Raw genomic sequence first — 24,017 nt, forward strand, 5'->3', positions numbered from 1 at the left:
TCTTCCCTCTTATCCCAGGACAACTTAATTTACATAAGAGCCTTTGGTGAGGGACCTTGTCAAAGGCTTTCTGGAAATCTAAGTACACTATATCCACTGGACCCCCTCAAAGAACTCTAATAGATCAGTAAGACACGATCTCCCTTTACAGAAACCATGTTGACTTTTGCCCAACAATTCATGCTCTTCTATGTGTCTGACAATTTTATTCTTTACTATTGTTTCAACTAATTTGTCCAGTACTGACATTGGACTCACTGGTCTGTAATTGCCAGGATCACCTCTAGATCCCTTCTTAAATGTTGGCATTACATTAGCTATCTTCCAGTCACTGGGTACAGTAGCTGATTTAAAGGACAGGTTACAAACCATAGTTAATAGTTCCACAATTTCACACTGGAGTTCTTTCAGAACTCTTGGGTGATGCCATCTGGGCCCGGTGACTTGTTCCTGTTCAGTTTCTCAGTTAATTCCACAACCTCCTCTAGTGACACTTCAATCTGTGACAATTCCTCAGATTTGTCACCTACAAAAGACAGCTCAAGGTTTGGAAATCTCCCTCACATCCTCAGCCGTGAAGACTGAAGCAAAGAATTCATTTAGTTTCTCCCCGAGGACTTTATCGTCTTTAAGTGCTCCTTTTGTATCTCCATCGTACAGGGCCCCCACTGGTTGTTTAGCAGGCTTCCCGCTTCTGATGCACTTAAAAAACATTTTGTTATTACCTTTTGAGTTTTTGGCTAGCTGTTCTTCAAACTCCTTTTGGCTTTTCTTATGACATTTTTACATTTAATTTGGTCGTTTATGCTCCGTTCTATTTACCTATTTATGTGTCGTGCCAGAGCAGGTCAAGTGGGCATGGGGCTTCCGAGTGTGAGAGGCCCAGGCGGGTGGGTCCTGGGCTGCTCCTGGCCGCAAGAAGGAGAAAAGAAACCCCTGTCCCAGCTCCTACCCTGGGGGATCCTCCAGCACATCTGGGGATCCCAGTGCACCTGCCTGGGAGATTCTCCAGGGAGGCCGGGGGCTAAGGGCACATAGGGAGAGACAGAAATCCACAGGGAAAGGAACATGAGTCAGGAGGAAGTGATCGGTCTCTCTGCCTGCGCTCCAGCCCTGCCCTGTCTCACACCTGTGCCCAGACCAGCAGCCCCTGAACTTGGGGGATGGGGTGGAGCACGGCAGATGCAGGTAGGCAGAGCTCTTCCAGGGGGTACATCAACTCATCTAGCTAGTGCCGAGTGGGGCGGAAGGGACGCTCCCCAGAGCCAGCGCTGTACAGGGAGGCGTCAGTAGGATCGTCATGTTCCCAAGGGCAGAGTCAGCCGGCGGCGGCCACGGGGCGTTGCGAGGCCGGAGGCGCGCCCCAGGCGTACAGAGCCGCTGCCTTGGGGGCAGCCTAGCGCCCACCCCACCGGCGGGTCCCGGCCACACAGACCCACAGCGCCGCCGCGCGGGGACCGGCAGCAGCAGCCGCGTCCCCCGCGGCTGTGACGGGACAGTCGCGCCCGGCGCAGAGGCAGGCGGCCGGGCCACCATGAGCTGCTGGGGCTGCTGCGGGAGGCCCGGCGGCGGCGGAGCCGCGTCCCACGCCTGGGGCTACGGCCCCGAGGACGGCCCGGAGCGCTGGCATGAGCGCTTCCCCCTGGCCCGGGGGCGGCGGCAGTCCCCCGTGGACATCCGGGCCCAGGACACCCGCTACGACGCCGCCCTGCGGCCGCTCCACTTCAGCTACGGGGCGGCCGCGGCGCGGCGCGTCGCCAACAGCGGGCACACGCTGCAGGTGCAGTTCGGCGGGGGCGCGGCGCTGGCCGGGGGGCCCCTGGACGGCCCCTACCGCCTGGCCCAGCTCCACCTACACTGGGGCTCGGGGCCGGAGCAGGGCTCGGAGCACACGCTGGAGGGGCGCCGCTTCCCGGCCGAGCTGCACCTGGTGCACTGGCGGGCCCGCGACGGGCGGCTGAGCCGGGCGATGAGCCGCCCCGACGGGCTGGCCGTGGTGGCCGTGCTGCTGCGCCTGGGGCGGCCCTGCCCGGGCCTGGAGCCGCTGCTGGGCGCGCTGGGCTCCGTGCGCACCCGGGGCACCGAGGCGCCCGCCCCCGCCTTGCAGCCGCGGGAGCTGCTGCCCGCCGGCGGCGACTTCTGGACGTACCCGGGCTCGCTGACCACCCCGCCGCTGCTGGAGAGCGTCACCTGGCTGGTGCTGCGGGAGCCCGTGGAGGTCGGCGCCGAGCAGCTGGGCGCCCTGCGCGGGCTCCTGAGCAGCGCGGCCGGCGAGCCGCCCCGCCCGCTGCAGGACAACTGGCGGCCGTGCCAGGCGCTGCACGGCCGGGAGCTGCGGGCCAACTTCCGCTGAGCGCCCGGCCCGGCCCGGCCGCTGCTCAATAAACGCCCTGCCACGCCAGGCTGCCTCCTTCCCCCGCGCGGCGCTGCCCCGGCCCAAGCGGCCGGGCCGGGCCGGGCCGGGCCGGGCCGCGGGCTCTGCCCTCAGCGCGAGGGGAGCAGCAGAGCCAGGGGTCCGGCCGCGGGCCAGGGCAGCAGGAGTCAAAGGGCTGGTAACAGGGATCCTGGCAGCAGCAGGGGCCGGCCCTGGGGCGCTGCAGAGGGGACTGCCAGGGTGCAGTGAGGGTACAAATCTCCGCCAGCACTGGCTGTTAAACTTCCCCCGGGGCAGCCTGGGTGGGGAACCCATCCCTGAGCATGCGGGGGGGGGGGGGTACAGGGACTTAAAGGTGCTTACAGCAAGGAGGGGAAGAGCCAAGGCACAGCCCTGGGGAGCAGCTGTTCGGAGACTGGAGTTTATAGTCCCAGAGGGTCCTCCCAGCCCATTATGAACAAGAGCCAGACCCCATCCCTCAGTAAAGCTTTAACAAAATTCGCCCCAGGGCAGCACCCTGCATCCCCAGGAAGGGGGCAGAGAGCCTGCAGCACAGTTAACTGGCAGGGACACCAGAGCCCGGCCCACCAAAAGTTAAGGCAGGTCAGTATCTAAATTAAACCCAAACAAGCTCCTTTTAAACCAAACCGGGAACGTGAGCACAGGGAGTTACAGCCATTTAAGTAAATCAGCTTAGAAACAGCCCTACATTTAACTAGTAGAGCTTCGACTCTCAAATCATCTTCCCCACTCCAGCAAAGGTCAGCTCTTCACAGAGCTGAAGGAGTGAGCTGACCTTGCGGCTATTCAAGTGGCCTTGGACTAAGGGGGGCTCTCGGTCAGGGAGTCCAATGCTTGGACAGGCCCAAGGGTCAAACTCCCAAGCCTGGAGCAGGCAGGTAGCTTTGGCAGTAAAGCACTAGGCACTAGGACTCCCCTCACGCCAAAGACCAGACATCACCCCTTTCAGCAGGAAATACAAGGCTGGCTCTTTTCGGCCTTCTTAGGACAGCGACAGCTAAAACTAAGACAAGAGGGGGAAAGGGAGAAGCACTCAGAGGTTTCTAGCAACCTCCTTGGCAGAAGCATACTCCATGATAGGCCCTGGCTGGTGATAGTGTCTGAAAACAACCCCAAACAGAACGATGGTGATAGGCACCTGATAAGCTACATGGACAGAAGAGGGAAAGCTAGATGTGCAAGGAGGATGGCTTCATGGGCCAAGGCCCACTCCCCCCAGTTAGCAGAAGGAAATCTGACTGCAAAGCTGTTCCCATGACACCGTGGACAACAGCAGCATTCGCATAGAAAACCAGTCTTATGAAAGACTTATGCCACGGGGTGGTCTAAGAAGAAAACAGATGACAACAGAATTGGGTCCCACTTACTGCTGGTGGTCTTGTCAGAGTAGTTATGGATTCTGCAAACTCCAGCGTTGGCAGAGAGGGAATGAGGAGGCTGGGTAGAGAAGCCTTGGAGCTAGGGCAAAAGGGCTGAAATGTTCCTCACAGTGGGGGAAAAGGGAACATTTGTTAGAGAGACAGAGCACCAGGCCTCAGAGGTCTTGGCACCTGCTCCCGAGAAAGGGGTTTGGAAAAGCCGGCTGACTTGGGCCAGAAGACCTAGGGAGGATGGGAAATTGGGCCACTACACTACCTCCAGTAAGCCACTTGATGGCACACGGCTGGGTCACTCCTCCTAACCGAGGCTGAGGTGCCTGTGTGAAATCACTCTCTGACGGATGCGGGAGTGCCCAGCCCTTGGCAAGCAGTGGGCTTGGCGTTTGTAGCTGTGTGTAGCCGCAGCAGGAAAGCGCAGGAGCTGCAAGGAGACTTGCCTGGTGGTGCTTAGAAGGTTTAGGCTAATTCCCAGGCCAGAGAAGTGAAGGAGCTGGAGGGTGATAGGGACACATGCTAGAGCAGGCCTGCAAATTAAATAGGAAAGAAACCAGCTCTAGCCCGTGACTGGTCCAAATCCACATCCTCAACCTATTACAGCACCACCACCACTCTACTGACCCGAGACCCCAGATGCTAGGGAGAAAGAATCCAGATGCCAGGCAGGTGAACTAGCTAGTACAGGTGAAAGCAGGGCAGCCTACAATGGGGACAAGCTCAGCGTGGAAATATTGTATTACTTTGTACTTCTGCCTTTCATTAGAGGATCTCCAAGTGCTTTACAAACACCAACTAATTTAGAATTCGTATCCCTTTTTAGAGAGGGGGAATGCAAGGCACAGAAATGACTCAATGGCTCACAAAACTCTACAGCCGAGTCAGGAGTAGACCCCACATTTCCCAAATGGTCAGTCCTGTTCTGTAAGCATGAACACACCCTCCTCTCTGCCCTTCTAGCACGGGTAGGGAATCCTCTGCATTCGTATATTGTTGTGATATCTGCAGCAACAGCAGCCTCCATTGCTGTGATCTCTACTTACTCACTGTACTCCCGCAGCCCACCGCAGCAGCTCTCTTTAGACGGGTGTCGCTGTAGGAGGGATTACACTGCACAAAGAGGTAAAGTGGCACTGCACAAAACGTGCTGTCAATTTGCCTTGGGAACCATCAGCACATTAACCCCCACCTCTTCAAATTCACCCAGAGCTCAGAGAGGCTAGTTTGAAAGGGGAGTGTTTGCACAGAGGTCTTACAAACAAACTGTCTAACTTAAGAGGAAAATAGCTTTTCTAAACCACACAGCAGTAGCAGAAAACCCACTTAGGCAAAACGGCCAGAACAAAACCCAGACAGCAGTGGTGGCATCTGTTGTTAGAATCCAGCTGTAGTGAGAGGCGGCTGAAGGCCTCCGTGGTACAGGAGCAGTGAGGCTCCAATTATACAAAGCTCTGTGCAGAGACTTCAACAACTAATCCTCACCACAGGCTGGGAGGTGAGTAAACAGTGCCTCTAATGGCTAGTGCACCCATACAGGGTGGCTGGTCCAAGCCCATACAGCAAGTCAGTGCAAGAGAGGGTTAGAGCGCCATCTGAACAGCCGCAGTTCTACTGCGATTCAGAATGACAATGGATGGATTAGTGAACGAGTGTCTCGTGTTTCTGCCTAGACCTAAAATACTCCAGCTAGGAGTTACAAAGGCACACATACAGAGCTTGGGCCGGTAAGCTCCTTCCTGACCCTGTTATCTGCATGCTGAAGCTGCTCCTAGGGCCAGGCCAGCCGTATCAGGGGTCAGTCTCAAAGCGGAGAGGAAAGGAAGTATCAAGAAACTACTGATCTTTTCAGACACAGCAGCATGGTTTGAGGATCTGTGGAAGCAGGGGATGCTGCTATGATCTGCTGTCTGTGTCAAATCTTCGAGGCTACTCTGGCAGTACCCAGGTTGGGAAATGCTGTTCTAAGTCCCTAAGCCAGGCAGGGTGTCTTAGCCTTACCTACAGTAGTTTTGCATCCTTTACTCCTGTAGTTCATCCCCTGGACCACTGACCAGTTTCCTCTTTAGTTCAAGAGAGCCAATGAAATTAGTTGCTTTTTCTGCAGTAGCCTGCCCTTGGAAAATCACTGCACATCCTTGCTCTGGACAAGCAATTCGAAGTACCTACCTCTGCTAGGGCCTGGGTTCATCACCACATATAGAGCTAGACACCTGAGTATTTTGGATGTGACTTTAGACTGAAGCAGATGGTATGAACCCCAGTAAAGTGTGAAGAGCCCAGCTGCCAAGACCCAATTATTCAGGCAGCGGGGGCATCACTACAGGGATATGGCCATTGCTGGAGAATGGCCCCTCCTTAGCCTGCCAGGAACACACCGTTCCTATTATTCAACCCATCTGTTTATTATATAGGTTCATACATCACCATCCCTGCGGTCAGTTCACAGGGCCAGAGCTCACCAACCCTACACTGGGTCAGTCAATCTCTCCTCCCTGTACAGCTTATTCTAGAGCAGTGGTTCCCAAACTTTAACAACCTGTGAACCCCTTTCACTAAAATGCCAAGTCTCACAAACCCCCTCCTAAAAATGAATATTTCCTGAGATTTTCTCCTTTACAGGAGTATAAATTACAAAAGCAGTGATCTTGGAAATATAAAATTTGTTTTTATGACATACTTTATTACACTTTACTAATTATTACAATATTTTTATTATATTATGAAAACTGCAACACTCTTCCAAGATCTCACTTTTGTAGCTTGTATCACTTTGAATAAGGCTGTTATAAGACAAGGCTCCTATGTTTCATCAAGGAGTATCAGATGTGGAATAGCATGAAGGGATTTAAGAAGCCATCTCAAAATTCCTCCTACACAAGCGTTCAGGTCTTGAGCAGTCCAGGCAAACAACACACGTTACAACAAAGCTTAAACTTGTTCTTCATAATAATTTTAAAAACAGTAGCTGCCTATTTAATTTTTAAAACAGCAAAAAATATCCACCTCCCTTTCCATTTCTTATGAGTCTTGAAGTTTAAATCTCCTCAGTGTGATACATAGGCTTGTTTGATCTGCTTAGCTCTCGGAAGTGCAGGGGGTGTGGGCTGCTGGCCCCATGCTGTCTGGGGTCCCTAGGGACAACTCTGTCCACCATTAGGGAATTTTTTCCCCCGAGAACCCCCTGTAACATTTTGTGAACCCCAGTTTGGGAACCACTGTTCTAGAGCATTACCTCCGCTGCTTTCCCTCTGAGAACTGCTAGGACAGTCTCAGCCAACTGCCGCCCCCAGGTTCAGCACAAAAGCAAACGAGAGGGAGAGAACTCCAGTGACTCCTAAAGATACGAGTTACCCTTCCACACACACTTCCATAGCTTGTCACATCCTCACAGGTGCCTAAGTGTGCTTGTCACAGCTACCTCTACACTGAGGAGGGAGAGTTTACCATGACATTCCCAAGGGGCGTTTGGAAGCCGGATGGGTAGGAATTACCTCCATTCACCATTACTAGTGGAAATCTGCCTTCTGTGTAAGGGTCTGTTTGCCACACACCCCCTCCACTCCAAACAGGACTAGCTTATAAACCAATTGAGGAGGGAGACAGGGAGAGGGTATGACAATCTCAGCCCCAAGTGAGAGATGGTGGGGAGAGAACAGCTACCTCTCACATCAGAGGCCTGTCACTCCCAGAAGGTCTCCATAGAACAGGAGGGAGGAAGCAGAGGGGCAGGGAGCTGGCAAGCTCCACTCCTACAAAGTCCATTACATTTTCCACAGGTACCAGCTGTAAGAAGTGCCTACCACAGTGGGGCTCTGTGCACCACTGCAAAACAAAGAAAACAAGCACAATGCTTTGTATGGGCCTAGGCTCTTTCATGCAGGATTCTCAAAGCACTTTGTGTATTTTACACCTGGAGAAACCTGTCCTAAACCCCAAAGGCAGTAGTCTGTTGGGATCCTGGAGGTGGGCGGGTGGAGCTTGCCCACTACTAAAGGACCTTCCCCAGCCTAAGGGGAGGATCCACAAGGCAGTAGCAGAGCCAGGCAGAGAGCCACAGGAGTACTGATCAGTTCCCAATTCTAGCCGCCAAGGCATCCTCACCAAGCTAGCATGGCAATTCTCCCACTGCCGAAGAATCCCAACCATCTGAGCCAGTTGGGGAAGGCCTGGCATGGGGTCGGTGCTTACTCCATGTCGTGGTTTAGCATTAAGGCAGGCTGTAGGCCAGTCTATTTACCAGCTCATTTGCAGTGCAGGATGAGGAAAATACTGTAACCCTGTGTGGCAGATACTGGGGAAAAGAAAGCCCTTTGCACTTAGCTACTCTTTGTATAGCCCTCGTTGGCTGAAGGGTCCCCCGTGCAGGGCCAGTTCTGGCCGACTCTGCTGAAATGCTATCTTCACCCCATTTTTTAAAGTGCATTGCAACAAGTGTAGCAAGTGTGTTCAACCCATAACTTCTGTGCCCAGCTAGAGTGACCATCTGCAGTGCTACTGTACATATCGCCGATGGCTTCCACCCTCCCCTCCCCCCTCGTGGGCATGTTACATCAAAACTATTTATCAAAGGATGCAAGAGCATGGGACATGTGATAAAGGGTGTCCTACACCCCCTAGCCAGGGCACCATCAGCTTGGCCACAATATTAATTCAGAAATCAAAGCCAGAATGCAGGGCTTCTGGACAGTAGGCAAGAGAAAAACAACATTGCTAGACCCATGCGCAGATCCCGGCAGAAATGATTCTGAGAGTATGAAATGCTCCTTCCACTACCAAAGGTTTTATGTTACACAACCTCTGCTTTCACAGCTACTTTGCACTTTATTCCTTTGACATACAGTGTTGCTTTGATATCGTGGTTCTCAAACTTTGATCCTGGGGACCCCTTTCACATAGCAAGCCTCTGAGTGCGATCCCCCTAACAAATTAAAAAACCTTTTAAATATATTTAACACCATTATAAATGCTAGAGGCAAAGTGGGGTATGGGGGGGTGGAGGCTGACAGCTCATGACCCCCCCATGTAATAAACTCATGACCCCTTGAGTGGTCCCGACCCCCAGTTTGAGAACACCTACTTTAATAGCTCCCATGGATCTCTCTCTCTCTCTCACACACACACACAAAAAGATAACCACTGAAGTTGGTAACTTGTGATTAACTTAGCACTCCAAGACATGTCAGTTTTCCTAGTTACTCTGCAATTAGGGAAATCTTGCACTTCTCATGCAATGCATAAATTTAAATGTCAAATGAATCTTTAAACACCTCTTAACCTTAACATGTTTGCAAAATTAGTTTTTTAAACCAGGTTGCAAAACCACTGCAAGGATAGCACAGCCAACTTCTATGAGGAATCAAGAGACAGAGACCATCTCTTAGGATTCATTTGGGAAAATATTCTCAGTTTTACCCAGTACTAAATGAAGGCTCTCAAAGTGCCAAGTTTTAAATAAAAGCTTCCAGGAAATTTAAAACAAAAGCATAGCATAGATTTACCTTGTGTCTAAGACATAGCCCCACTAGTCCAGCATCTTTTCTCTGACAGAGGCCAGTACCAAATGTTTCAGAGGAAGCTGCAAGAAGCCACATAGTGGACAATTATGGAAAACTAATTGATTGGGGGTATGTCTTCTTTACCCACAACAGTCAGTGATTGTCTTATGCCCTGAGGCATTGCATCAATTTTTTATAATCCTAATGTAACTGTGGATGTTCTCATTTTCTAAATAAATAGCTAACCCTTTTTTGAATTCTACTAAGCCTTTGGTATCTGAGTACAGAGCAGTTTTCAAAAAAACATATGATGCCTGCCAGCTTGTTTAAGGATGAAGGCTGGGTTTCTTAAGGCAGGCATCATGTGGAGGTTCAGTTAGAATTGCCACCCAGGGTGGTATATAACAACTAGATTCCCTGGTGCCAATACTCCCATGGATTAAGTCAATGTCACTCAGCCAAAATGTCTGAGATGTTACTGTTTCACACTGATAAAGGATTTGAGACTTGCTTTTCATTTTCCTTTTAAAAACTGGAAAAGTTTCTGACCTTTTGTTTCAGAAATACGAGGGTTGGACAGGGGCCACAGGAGAAGAAAGTTTTATTGTGGGACTAATTATATCTTAGTGTGACGTGACTGTTTTAGTTTGTTCTTGGGATATCAGAAGCCCCAAATGAACTAATGTCTTGTACCCAATTGCCTTGAAATGAGCTCATATTAGTTAGATAAAATACTACAATAACCTTATTACAATTTGCCAATGTGCCAGTAATAGTCACATTTCAAACAGTTATTGCTAGGGTAGCTCTACTCTGGGTTCCTCAAGTAACACAGCAATTTTCTACCGAGAAAAGTGTATTCAGTATTTGGACCAGGGTCCCACAACACTGACGCAATGCAAACAAACAGAGTAAGAGACAGACCCTGCCTCAAAGAGCTCACAATCTGGTCTGTCCTCTCCAGGTCATTCAGAGCAGAGTTTTATAACCAGTAAAAATCCATGTGTCCATTTTTTCAGGGAGGACAGCAGATCACTATGGGCACAGGGCCAAAGATCCATTCATATTTAAAACTGGTGACATTCAGCATGGCTAGATCTCACCAACATTAGGAGTTTGATCACCTATCTAGAAATGGCAGTGAAATATCTTCCCATGCCAAAATAAGGTGCCAAGGCACTAAAGGGAAGCACCTCATGGAAAATATAGGCAGCTGTCTAGAAAATAAGAATAAATCTGAGAAGGACACAGGAGTTTTGATAGACTTGGAGCAATGCAGATGGCTAGTTTCCAAAAGAAGAAACCCTTTAAAGGGCCATTGTGGCCAAGAAGAAACCCAATGGATCACAGAAAGTAGGAGTATTTATACTGAGTAACACATAGCTTGCAACAGCCAATAGAGGACATGACTCACATTCTACCTTGCTACTGCTGCTCTCGAGGCTCAAAAAAACAAACAAACAAACAAACATTAAAAGTGAAGGAGTTTCATCAGTCTCCTGCCAAGGAGCTAAAACACAGATATGGAAATCCTGCAGCAATACATTATCTTTAGAGAGTGGGATATTCACAGGTCATCAGTAGTGAAGTCTAGTGTTATGTATATTAGACTGCACAACCAATGCTGTTGTCTGTAATCTGGTCAGACTTTGGCAGGGCTGCTTCACCAGTAGTCACTCACCTCCCCCGCAGACCAAGAAGCAGAAAATCTGCCAATGCTTTTCAGTTCAGGACATGAGCTAAGCTGACAAGCGCTGCCTTGCATCAAGAACTCAAAACAGTTTCCCAACAAACAGCAGCACCAAGGGAATTTAGAGTGGAGAAGAGAACACAACACAAACACAACCCACACACATGCACCCTTGCTGATGAAAGCAAGCATCCAGCAGAGAAGCAGCATTTCAGCTTAATTCCAATTGAACCAAGGGAGAGCTTCATGGAAGACCCTAGAGACATTGGAACTCATTCTCCTTGGTCTGCAGCCATTTGGGCATGATGCTAGGTGCCTTTGGTTTAACTTAATAGTTTGCGTTTACTACATTCCCCAACAGGTTGGCAACTTATTTCTGGTGGTGTTTTAACTCCTCTCACTGTGAGGTTGTTCATACAAGCTCTTAATATTTGTAAACAGAGTCTCATTACTACACCTATATAAGACAGACAGCAGTGAAGTAGAAGCTCTTAGAAAGAGATTTGTGGACAGGCAGGTAGATTTTAACCCTTCCTTGACTTCCTACTCCTATCCCGTGCCCTTCAAAGAAAGATACAGCAACACTTGGAACAGGTCAAATAAATTCCAACAGAGTTCTTTTTTAGTGACTTAAGAACCATCTGCAAAAGCAGTTCAGACACTCCTAGTGTAAAGGAGATACGTATTTCAAGGAACATCCTCCCCCAGTAGATAACAGTTTACAGTTAACATTCCTGTGTCTGGGGAGAAGATGAGAGACCCATGGTATAAATGGAATATTATTTCCACTAGAGGAACCAGACATCCATGCCAGCCCAAATACCAAGAGTTCTGAGATCGGGGGAATGACGATATACAGCCTGGAAGATATTTGTGGCACCTTAGAGACTAACCAATTTATTTGAGCATGAGCTTTCGTGAGCGACAGCTCACTTCATCGGTTGCATACTGTGGAAAGTACAGAAGATCTTTTTATACACACAAACCATGAAAAAATGGGTGTTTACCACTACAAAAGGTTCTCTCTCCCCCCACCCCACTCTCCTGCTGGTAATAGCTTATCTAAAGTGATCACTCTCCTTACAATAAGAAAAGGAGGACTTGTGGCACCTTAGAGACTAACCAATTTATTTGAGCATGAGCTTTCGTGAGCTACAGCTACAAGTACTCCTTTTCTTTTTGCGAATACAGACTAACACGGCTGTTCCTCTGAAACCTCTCCTTACAATGTGTATGATAATCAAGGTGGGCCATTTCCAGCACAAATCCAGGGTTTAACAAGAGCGTGGGGGGAGGGGGGGGTGTAGGAAAAAACAAGGGGAAATAGGTTACCTTGCATAATGACTTAGTCACTCCCAGTCTCTATTCAAGCCTAAGTTAATTGTATCCAATTTGCAAATGAATTCCAATTCAACAGTCTCTCGCTGGAGTCTGGATTTGAAGTTTTTCTGTTGTAATATCGCAACTTTCATGTCTGTAATTGCGTGACCAGAGAGACTGAAGTGTTCTCCGACTGGTTTATGAATGTTATAATTCTTGACATCTGATTTGTGTCCATTTATTCTTTTACATAGAGACTTTCCACAGTACGTATCCGATGAAGTGAGCTGTAGCTCATGAACGCTTATGCTCAAATAAATTGGTTAGTCTCTAAGGTGCCACAAGTACTCCGTTTCTTTTTGCGAATACAGACTAACACAGCTGTTACTCTGAGTTAGTATCAGTGCGATTTAAACGTTCATTGAATGCATTTCCAGTAAGTCCAGGAGGGATGATTTTGAAGCCAATACAGTCCCCTTCGCTGCTCAAGGAGAGATGGACCTTTCCTATGTTCTAGCTTCATCATGTAAATTAGATGTCTATTCATTATAAACTGGAAAAAGCGCGCCTGGCTATAACCTTCAGTTAAATGAGAGAATCCTGCAAACTTGACCTAAACTCCCTTTTAAAATCCAGGTTTAAGAATTATACTAGTAAATGAAGAACCTTGAGTGGCTATGACACACACAAGTTACTTGCTCCAAATCCTTAACAGGAATAAAGGGAGTCTCCATAGTTACACCCTTCCAAACAGAAACATGCCACCTTAGATTTAGTTTGCCTTTACATGGAAAACGCATACATTCTAATAACTTCTGAAAGTCACACAACAGGTGAGCAATGGAACAGACCTAACTAGCACAAGTTTTGTCCTTCTCCTCAAAGATTTTTATTCTCTCTGCCTCGTTAAAATAAGATGTGTTAAAGTACCCTTTTAGAGTACTTTACAAATCCCACCCTGAATCTTCCTCCTATTCTCTACTTGAGAAGTAAGAGGTAAACGCCAGTACATTTCACTAACTGGCAAGTCACAGTTTATTTGGGATGGACGACTTGGTAGATTAATCTGCCTTGCCATAGCCACCTCACTCATTTTCCTATTTGAGTGTTGTAGAACGATTTGTTTATTTTGGGGTTTGCTGAGACCTGATCTACCGAACCCCTGTGGGCATCTCTAATGGGGTACGGTGGTTTCTTTTCAATATTCTTTTATGCTAGATTGACAAGGGGATTCAACTTCTAAGAGCAGCCAGAGCAAGGTATGCGTGGGAGAACTGGAGCAGACCACAAACCAATGGGTTAATGGGAAGTTTCTCATTGAACACTCACAAGAGATGGTTACTTTGAAGAGGTGCTCAACTTGCCTATGCACCTTGTTTCTGCTTCATTCAAAGCGTTCCAGCTAGCGAAGCACTCATACTGGCATCTGGGGAGAGTTCATCTCCACTCTACCTGAAAAATGCAGTGGAGAGGAGACAGGAGGACTGTGACAGTAACTTTCAAGTTAAGAACAATTTTTCATGACATCAAACTAAAAGGGAAATATCCCCACAGCTCTCAAGACAGAAAGATCAGGAATGGAGAAAATCCAGCCCAAACAGAGACTTCTTCAGGAATTTTACCATTTTTTGGCCTGCAGTTTTCTGCACGACGTAACAGTCTCACAGAATTTCTTAGTGCAGACTATCACAGCAAACGTCCATCCTGCAGCCATTGGCTACAGTTGAATACCACAGGCCAAGCAAGCCTCATTCATTCACACTGCATAAAAACAGCAGAAGGGGCAGAGGGAAAAGGACTTTTTGGCTTAGTTTTTATTTTTCCTGAAGACCAAAAGAAAAAAAAAAAAGAAAAGAAAAGATTCTCATTATACCCGTAGCACATGAGAAGCAGCGTATATAATCAGTATGTGTTTTAATGAAATACAGCAGCAATTCCCGATTCTCTCCACAGCAAACCCCAGCAAACATTTCTGTTTGGTTTCTACGGGAATGGCCGAGTTCTGTGGAGACATCTTTCACATCATAAGCTTCAGAAAAGGTTCTCTAAGAAAGAAAATTCACAAGTGTCATTATAATATTTTAACTTTGGGCTGTAACAAATTGGGCTGATAACAGCTTCAAAGCCACTGCTCAACAGAAAAGATACAGCAGAGATGGAAGTTTCCCATTGGAAGCCTTTTCACCACTTTCACACTTATCCCTTCTCTGCTCTGTTTACTAACAACCTCCACTGGACAGAAGTAAATCATTAGAAACCAGCAGAAGTGTCTGCATAGCAATATTCTGCTGAACCAGTTTAGTGCATTAGGAGGGGATAGATTATGGTGCTGACAGCACAGTATAAAATAATCCAGAGCTCACTGAGAAAAACATATGAAATATTTAGCTCCTTACTTTCCCCCCCCAAAGGAAAGAATTATTCCATAAATGTCAAAGATTGATTTCATCAATATCCAGACATGGAAATGGGGATGCAAGAGATTTGCATCAGAGGTCGTAAGTGCTTGACCTTTCAGTGGAGAAGAAGTGGAAAGCTGGAAGTGCTCTAATCGGAACAGTGGTGTAAATTCCAATGGAAGACACCCATCTATGTCAAAGACCCAAGTGAAAGCCTAGAGAGTTTACAAAAGTGCTGTACAAATTAAACACATGCAAAACAGAGTTCTACTAGGTAGGAAAACTTTCACAGCATTCAATATTGCATGGAATAGGACCAGAATGCTATATTTTCCTTAGAACCAGTTCCTCATCTTTGTATTAGTAAAATTATAGCAGGAACTGGAGGAAGGAAAAATATCAATCTGAATGAATACTGCGAAATGTTTCTAGAAGTCAAAAGCATGGCTCCTACTAAACACACCAGAGTATCACTCTGCATAAAAGAGTCCCAAAATAAAAAGATTCTACCAAATGATACTAAGTACCAAACACCCTCTCCTTTGTCATCATTTGAGCAATAGTGCATGTCCAGTGGGGCCCTTTATTGGACCCTTATTGCTGGATTCATGTTGGAGTAAATGTTTCTTTTACAGGTTGAGTCTATAAACTAAGCATGTAAGTGAACAAAAACACTGATTAAAAAAGGGTAAAAATCTCTTAAGTATAAGAAAAAGCTGTTAGTCAGACACTGATGCAGAATGTAGTTATTTTCAATAAAAACTGGACTCAGAACAAGGCGAAATATCTGAGTAGGTTTTAATAGCAAAATTGTTCTAATTTTTTGAACAGCTAATGGAATGTCCTACCTGGATGTGTCTTGAATATTTTTGCTTCACAGTCCTGCTGCATCAGGCCAAAGTCTCAGAGGTGACGATTCTATTGGCAGTTATTAGTTCAGAACAACGCATGACAAGACTCTCAGACTATCTCCCGTGGCTTACTGTAACATTAGCGTAACTTCAGACATTTATACCACTTTTTGTCAAGAGCCGAAACATGGGCTTTCACTAGCTCTCCGTTTTGGGGGGAGGGCAGAAGATGAATCGCCGTCTGGGGTTTGTACTTGCAGTAGGCTACTGAACCCAATAAAACGTAGGCATATTTCAGGTAGCAGAACACCTTACAGTAACTACTTTAGTGGGAAATGTTAAAGTCACAGCACAGCCTTAGATCAATTTGGAGGAGGGGAAGAGGCGACAGGGAAAATGGAAGGGAAGCAGCTTCAGACTCAATCCTTGGCTTCCAAGATAATGTATTCAGAAAAATATTGCATGAAAAGCCTCAGGGTTTTAGTTCTTTCATAGATGTATATTTACCAGTTTTCACAAAGACTGCAGGAATACGATTATAAACAATAAATTAGGACTTCATGTTGCTATCATTTGGCATAACACAATCAGGCAATTTTTCCTTTTAAATATAAGGCAACACAAGCCAACACATAATTTAATCCGTCTTTAGTCAGACTGCTTAACTTAGCTAAAGAGTAATCACTAAAGAACGGTGTATAGTACACTTAAAAGAATTTAAATAATGACATGGTGTAAGTGTACTATCTTACGCAAGGAATCAGAAAACGTACTCTGCTAAGCTTTGAAACCTAAATATTTGTTACAGCCCAGAACTACACGTCTAAATTAAAAAATACAAATAAATGTTTTCTAATTTTTTCCATTTACGAAAATCTTTAAGAATCTCTAGCCAACTATGACATCACTTCAAAACTTGTAAGTTTGTTGTGGTTTTTTTTTTAAATTTTGTATGATGTCTTAAGATTTTAAATCATGCTCATTAAGGAAAGTTCAAGGAGCAAATACTTAAGGCTTTGTTTTTCAAAGGGCTGTGAGGGAGGCCAGTGAATGGCAGAGGCCAGGGGGTTCACTCATACACAATGCTACTCAAACCCACGCTACCAGGCGACATTCATACAGAAATATTACACTTAAAAGTTACAGTGTAGAGCAATATTTTTAGCCAGTGTACATATAAAGAATCAATGCATTTACTTTTTTTTTTTTTTAATTCCAAACTTGACTGTGATCATTATGATCAAGTATTAGTCTCATTTACAGAGATGAGAAACTTCCTACTTACAATAAATTTAGCTTTAAAAGAAGGGATGTTTCAATATGCTGAAGAGAATGAGACATTGAGGTTATCCAATAGTTAGTGTTCTATCGGTCACCAACTCATTTAGCTGCTTTAAGTGACATGGGGAGGGAAGAGAAGTAGTTAGGCACAGAGAATCTGGGAAAAGAGTACTTTAAAAATAGCTTAAATGGTAATTCCCAGATATGAGAACTGTTCTATCGCATCTATGTTGGTGCTTTAACATATAAGAGTACAGGGCTGTAAGACCCACCATGTCTCTAGAGCTTCATTTCATTTCATTGATGCTGTCGGAATGTGAGAATGCCATTCCAGTCACTATGTGCCCTTACCTTTACAGTGGAGACAGACTTCTAAATATGCTAATCTACCCTGAAATTAATTCTATCTACTGGAGGAGCAACTGAACCCTTGTGGGGTCGTCAATGGGTCTAGATTCCTGGAATAAAACCTCAATACAGCACTTTGTATCAGGAAATCCAGACTCCTAGCAGCGAGGGGTTCAGACATAGTTAGCTTTAAAATGGTCAAGTGGAAGCGAAGAGGGAAGGAGGCAGCTACTATTGCAGCTATGTACCCTACATCCTAAAACTGCCACTCCCATACCCTGTCCTCAACAAAGCATCCAGAAGGTCTGTGAGGGGCTTTTGACTCTGGAGATAGACCAAAGTCAAAATGACAAATGCAGAACTCTCTGCAAGAGCTAGCAAAAAGCTTCTTCCTATGTTAATGCCTAAATATATAACCCTAGCTAAATCCTTTCAAAAGTAGGCTCTCTTTTCAATTAAATAAGTCGCTAGACAGTGCAAATGGTCAACGTTTAATGCATTTAATGAAACAGGCTTTAGAGTTGAACATAAGCCCTACTTCCTGACAAATTTTGTTGCTCTTAATCTGTAGAGGAAATTTAGATGGAAATGTAAGCATCTATGCTACCTAGCTCTTTAAAGACCTGGCTACTAGATGCAACTGTGAACCCTGCAGCAACTTAACAGTCCAGCAAGTAGTCACCAAGTAGAAGGCAAATGCTGAGCAAAGAGGATTCTGTGGTGAAGAAATAGCTGTGGGATGCAGTAGTGTAATCAAGTTATTTGAAACAAAAGGCATGTTATATATTTGATGCTAAGAGGAAAAATGTGGATGTAAAGCTTTTAAATATACCTTAAGTCTTGTTTCAATGATTATAATGATCACACAAGTTTGCAAATTAAAAATACTTTGCTTATTAATTAAAATTAAGACTAAACCTCTAATTTTGTCTGTGAAAGTGACTGCAGCCTATCTATACCCCGGGTGCTGAATATGAAGATTTCGACTATCAGTTGGTTCAGGCGCTCGGTTCATGGGAGGCCGATGGACTTTTCCCAGGACAGCCATACTCTGATCTCTGAAGCACGCCTGTTGGAAGTCCCCACTTAGGTAATCCATGGTCTGCATCACACTATTCTGGCTGGATGAACCAGCTCCGGCTCTATAATGAGCTCCTGCTGCACAATCTAGTGGTGCCCCTGCTGGCTGTCCTCCATGAAAAGGCATGGCAAGGTCCTGTGACCCAGAGCTGTCACTGTTCGGTGTGGGCAGAATGTTATTCCATATGGGCTGGAAATAGTGCCCATTAGTATATGGCAAGGGTCCCTGCAATCCATTCACAGGTGGGGAAGGTGTAGGCTTCTCAATAGGGGGCTTTAAGTTGAAAGACTGGCTCATGCACAGTTCTTGAGGGTAGTTTGAAGTTTTACCAGGAAAACCTTGCCCTGCAATCTCTCTGTGAGGGTGCTTCCCGGCAAGTCCAGTAGGTCCAGCAGCATCGCCACACATCTGCTGGAGATGTGCAAGCTGATGCTGGTTCCATGCAACTGATTTCATTTCAGTCTGGTATGCAGACGGCACCCTGCTGATGTTTACCATGGGTACGTTAACAGAGGCAGAAGACGAAATAGCAGCAGCAGCATGATCTACAGGGTTTACTACACAGGAAGGCATGGGAGTGGGAACGTTGTGAGTAGACACCCTGGTACTTGCATTGATCAGCAGATTGCGACTTATGGGGCTAGGGTTTGCAATCTGTCCCTCACATACTGAGGTAGTGCTAATGCCAGCTCTGGCCTGGCAGAACTGGTTAATCTGGTGCACAATGCTGCTCAGGTCTGGCGGCTGGTTCTGCTGCAGAGTGGCAGCCATAGAGAGGGGAATGGTTGAGGTAGACACGGTCACATTCGGCGGCGCATCTGCATCCGGCATCTTTCTGCTTCCATGTAAACCCGGCTGCAGCAAAGTGTTTGCATGGTGCTGCAGAGCTTGATGTGCCATGGTCTGAGGATGCTGCAAGCTCTGCGGCTGCTGCATATTCTGAGGGTGCGGCAAAGTCTGCGGCTGCGGTATACCCTGAGGGTGTGTTAAGCTTTGTGGCGGCAGTATACCCTGAGGGAGCTGCAAAGTCTGCGGCTGCGGTATGCTCTGGGGGTGTGGCAGAGTCTGTGCATGCTGAAGGGCCTGCTGGCGAGCAAGCGCCTGGGGGTGGTTTAAAGTGCTAGGTGCAATGTACGGTGTGGAAGGGGGATTCATCATTGCTTCCGGCAGCAGACGTGCGCGTGTTCCGTCCAAGTCTTTGATAATTCCTTTAGCTGGAGATTTGACTATCGCGAGCAGGCCTGTTTTTGTGGTGGGCTGGGATGGGTAAGGACTATACCTCTGGCCTGAAGTATCAAGTCCATTCACAGTACGGCGTATGTGTTTCCTCTGGGGAACCTTGACGCTGTTTGGAAAAATTTTTATAGTCAGTGGATTGTTGGCAACCTTCTTAGCATAAGCATCCAATTCTGCTGGGGTAGGATACTGTGCAGATCTCATCTTCTGTGTAGTGTCCCCTGTGGAGATAGAGGGAATCCATCAGTACTGACCCTGGAAAGAAGCAGCGTTCTCTCAGAACAAGCAAGTTATAAAAGCATTCAAAAGATAAAAGAGCCGAATCTTCCCAAAACCAGTGGGCAAGCACCAGTTATCTGATTCCCTTCATCAGTGGAAACCAACATGACGCACCACTCAACTTCAGGCAAGACCAGCCTGAAGGGAGTAAAAACTGAACCAGACCATTTCTTAAACTAAGTTTATTCAGAAAATGATGGTAGTTACATTAACCCTTGAGGAGCTCTGGACAAACCAGGTGTGCCGCAATCAACGCATCGGATGGCCTGCACCTCAGATTATTTTCTATGCTGGATAAGAGGTCGGGCAAATGCTGCAGCCTAATGAATATTCTCAGACTTAAAATCTGCCTCTGCCCTCCCTCCCTAGCCCCCTTCTTAAGCTGTTCTTGGAATCCTGAGCTTCTAGTTTAGGAAACAGAGAAGGAAGTTAGCGAACAGAATGGAAAAATGCACAGAATGTTGGTGTGAGCCCCATATAAAGCCACTTCAAATAAAAACTACTTGGATTTCAATGTCAGCATTATTCAGAAATTGAGGCACTTAACATTTTTTAAACTGTCTTCTTTGGCAAATACTCAAAGGTTCTTTGAGAAGTCTTTAGTAATTCTAGTTTAGCCGGGTTATATTGTATAATTCCCATTCTGCTAAAGACGCATTATTTTGTGTCTTTCACCTCTGTCCATCCCTACTCAGCTAATCTCCATATTCACTATGACAGACAGTTTGGGAGAGTATCCTAACAATAAACGGTTACAATCAGGGTACCACAACAGATCCTAAAGGCACATTTATCTACCACATGTGGGCAAAATTATTCCAGACAGCCATCCTGTTCCATTTATCCTCACTTAGCAGATATCCACCTGGCTGAAGGTTGAGCAGCAGGCTGCCATTTGTACATTTCGGCAAAGGCCATATGAAAATCTAGGAGGGTGGAATGCATCTGTGGATTAGACAGCACATTTCCCTTTAAAGCTCTACTGGCTGCCTCCCATAAGCCTTTGCTTTAAAAGCAATTTTATAATCTTCCAATATAGGCTTGCTCTTCCATAATCTCATTCCCCTTCTGCTTGATTTTTCACCTTGCAGATTTTGTCCACCAGAAAAGCAGCTCCCCTCTCATAGAACAAGATCTTTAGCTTCCTCCATAGCTCCTACACACGCTACTGCAGTGATTTGCTGGTAGGGGGTTCTGCAGCTGACTTCTCCAGAGCCCAGCAGGGCCATTGCCAGTGCGCTTGGTATCTCACTGTCCCAAGCAGAAGAGACCTAGGAACTACAGCCCACCAGAGATCATGCTGCTACTAGGGAGGCAGACCTTTGCTTGAACATATGCACTTGATTATAGCCTTTTGGAAAACAATTTGCTTAGAAGAAGTTATCTACCAAGTATGGTTAAGGTCTAAGCAGCATTACTAGCTCCCTTTCAATCACTGTCTACAGAGCGTATGATTTTAGTCTCTAAAACTGAAGGCAGGGCACTGCTTCTGTAAGAAAAGCTGTCCTTAGAAACCAAGGGCAATGCAAGAGATGATGGGATGGATACCAAAAGGAGAAGCAACAACAAAATTAAACATATCCTTTGTAAAATGGGAATATTTATAAGCTAGTTGTTTCTTTAGCACAGCATGCACTCGGCTGTGCCAGCTGGCAGTTTACCTATCCATCTTCATTGTTTCTGAGATGCCTCTCACCATGGTGTTTAAGCACTGGCATCTACCACCCCCCCCTACTAATTAGAGGGAATACTAATTTGATATTTATTAACCTGAACATCCTCTTTGTTCTCATGTCTCACCTCACCCTGTCATGCAGGTTCTAACTTCCTTTTTGACTGAGCTCCTTGCATTTCTAATGAAGTCAGGAACGTCTCCTCAAGTTAGGCAATGCTAGTACTCTGTTGCCAGGTTTCTGTCAGCAGCTCTCAAAACTTTGTTGGCTGTATTTTTAGCAGGTTCTTCTATTCCTTCTCATCTTCTCTGCCTTTTCCAAAAGATGCCTACCTTGGAAACATGCTAGGTAATTCTGATGAAAGAGTTAACTGATCAGGCTGAAGGGAATCCAGGCCTTTCTGCAACTTGGGTTGTGTGAACTTGGCCAATTTCAGATAGAGTTTCTGCTTAACACTTCAAGGCATCTTTCTTTTACATTCTATGGAAAAACTAGACAAGAATTTCAGAAATCCAATATCAAACTGGGTAATAAATGTTAGTGACCTAGTATGTTGGATAGTTTGCCACCTTTCCAGTAGGTAAGGTCTTGGGTGTACTTTGACAATGCATTACAATTATTGTCAGGTAGCAGTTAAAATATTTATCACATTTTAATATGCAAAACTGAACACTTTGCATCTATCAACTATAGCACATCTATAGCTCTGAATCAGAGTTCCTTATTTTAAAAGCACAATAGTTTACTTTAAGAGTGAAAACAAGCGGTCAGTTCAAGTTAAACATGCACCAAGATGAAACCTGATGTCCTATCTTAAGTAACTGACAAACCATTTTTCAAATCCCCTTTGAATTGGCCTCTCAAGTTAACAACCCATTCCCTCACCTTCCCCCTCCTTTCCTATGTAATTCTAGTTTACAGAGTCAATGCCTCTCTTGCCCTGAACTAGCTAAAACATCCATAATTTACTTAGGACTGATCAAGAGAACATATTCCTGAGGCTCCCCATATACTACATAAAATGTAATGATGTTACACCAGTAGTTATTCTTCACAGTAGACTCTAATCTTTGCAGGATCAATTTGGGCAACAAAACAGAGAAAACTGTGAATGAGTCAGAAACAGGAATTAAGGCGTACTCAGGGGACCTGAAGGACCAGTACAGTGATTCCAAGGCTACAGTGAAGTAGTCATGGGGATTACGTAGGATAGAAAAAAATAGATTACCTCAGCTGACAAAATGAATGGGAAAATATCAAGCATAATTTAAACAAAATGTGTCTTTGCTGTCCAACATCCCCATCACTTGTGATCGGTTCCAGATTTCTGTGCCAGTCCATATAACAATTAGATGTGCACCTCTAAATATCAGAAATATTTTCTTGTTAGCAATGGCGTATTTCTCTGATTAATTTCAATACGAATAAAACATTTTTCTTTATGTGCATTTAACATTCAGGCTTTAAACCACAGCTTTGTAACCTACTTATGGTTATATTTTCATTAAAATTCATTAAAGTATAACAAGCCTTAAGGATCCTTACAATAATCAAATTCAAAACAAAAAAAGAAGAGCTATACCCAATTCCTGGGTAAAGCTCTCAACTGCTGCAATTTTCCTGTAGGTTTAATGAGAGTCCTCAGTCTTTGGGAAGGAGTTAATTTTAGCCTGTTGATTAGTCTTTTAGTCCAGGAATATAAAACCCACACTTCGTCTCAACTGTGGCTACTCCACCATCATCTCAATCAATCTTTTTCTTTGAAGGCCCTGAGGCACCTGTCTTTACATCACTGGAAACTATGATCATTGCCCAATAAAAAGGCATTTTTGCTCTTTTGACAATGCATTCTTTGCCTCAAGTATTTGATATGGTCTTCAGTGTTATATTTAAGAAACAGAAGGAAGGAAGGAAGCAAAGAATTCAGATAAGAGACCAATGAGAAATCCCACACATGTGGGTGAAGGACAAATTTCAGGGTTACTCTGCTTTCCCTTGAAATCTTACAAAATTGAGGTTTTTTTGGCAAAGTCTTTAAAATAAATAAACATATATATAAATAAATAAATAGAAATACTGATACATTATCAGTTTCAAAAAGACAAAATATTTACAAGTCATCTAGCACCTCTGCCTTCATGCAGTAGCCTTGGAAAAAAGCCCTTCACCTGGAGGTGGACAGAAAAGAAAGTAACTATGTAGAGCTTTAAATAGAATGCAAGACCAATGTGATCCAGAGAGCTATATCTAGAACAATTCCTCAGGCTTTCTGGACTTCTATTAATAAAAGTTATCTGGTACAGTTAGAGAGTTTCTTAAGGCTTCTATAAAAAGCATGGGACTATTTCAAATCCTCTTCTCCAGCTATCCCTAAACAAAAAAACCCCCCCACACATTGTTCATTAAAAATGCTTATTAACTCAGCTTTCCTTTGGCCAGGAGCAAGACTATTTATGCATATACCGGATGTGGAGAAATGCACCAAATAATCTCATACGCATCTGCCGCAGAGGGGCCATTTTGATTTTCAATATAAATCAGAGCTAACTGGAACTGCTAAGCATTAGTGGCGTTTAAACATCTGCCAGCCACTTTA

At 45.5% G+C, this 24,017-nt stretch overlaps 1 protein-coding gene and 1 pseudogene across 7 annotated transcripts in view; one reads left to right on the top strand and one right to left on the bottom strand.

The window, feature by feature from the left end:
- Positions 1-1,300: 1,300 nt before the first annotated feature.
- LOC140899834 (carbonic anhydrase 2 pseudogene) lies at positions 1,301-2,353 on the top strand (annotated as a pseudogene).
- A 10,290-nt stretch (positions 2,354-12,643) lies between these two features.
- The window catches only part of FAM222B (family with sequence similarity 222 member B), a 47,660-nt gene continuing 36,286 nt past the window's right edge, over positions 12,644-24,017 (bottom strand). For 3 of the 7 annotated variants that reach the window (XM_073315920.1, XM_073315922.1, XM_073315921.1), the window contains exons 3-4: positions 18,112-19,690; positions 12,644-13,721 (exon numbers count right to left, since the gene is read on the bottom strand). In XM_073315920.1, the coding sequence (XP_073172021.1) occupies positions 13,688-13,721; positions 18,112-19,690 (1,613 nt within the window). In that variant the 3' untranslated portion in view covers positions 12,644-13,687. Of the gene's footprint in view, positions 13,722-14,170; positions 14,319-15,520; positions 19,691-21,548; positions 21,913-23,535; positions 23,590-24,017 lie in introns of those variants that run through there. The other 4 variants (XM_073315925.1, XM_073315924.1, XR_012155472.1 and 1 more) reach the window with 4 other exon arrangements.

The sequence above is a fragment of the Lepidochelys kempii genome, chromosome 17, assembly GCF_965140265.1.
Source record: "Lepidochelys kempii isolate rLepKem1 chromosome 17, rLepKem1.hap2, whole genome shotgun sequence".
Lineage (NCBI taxonomy): Eukaryota > Metazoa > Chordata > Testudines > Cheloniidae > Lepidochelys > Lepidochelys kempii.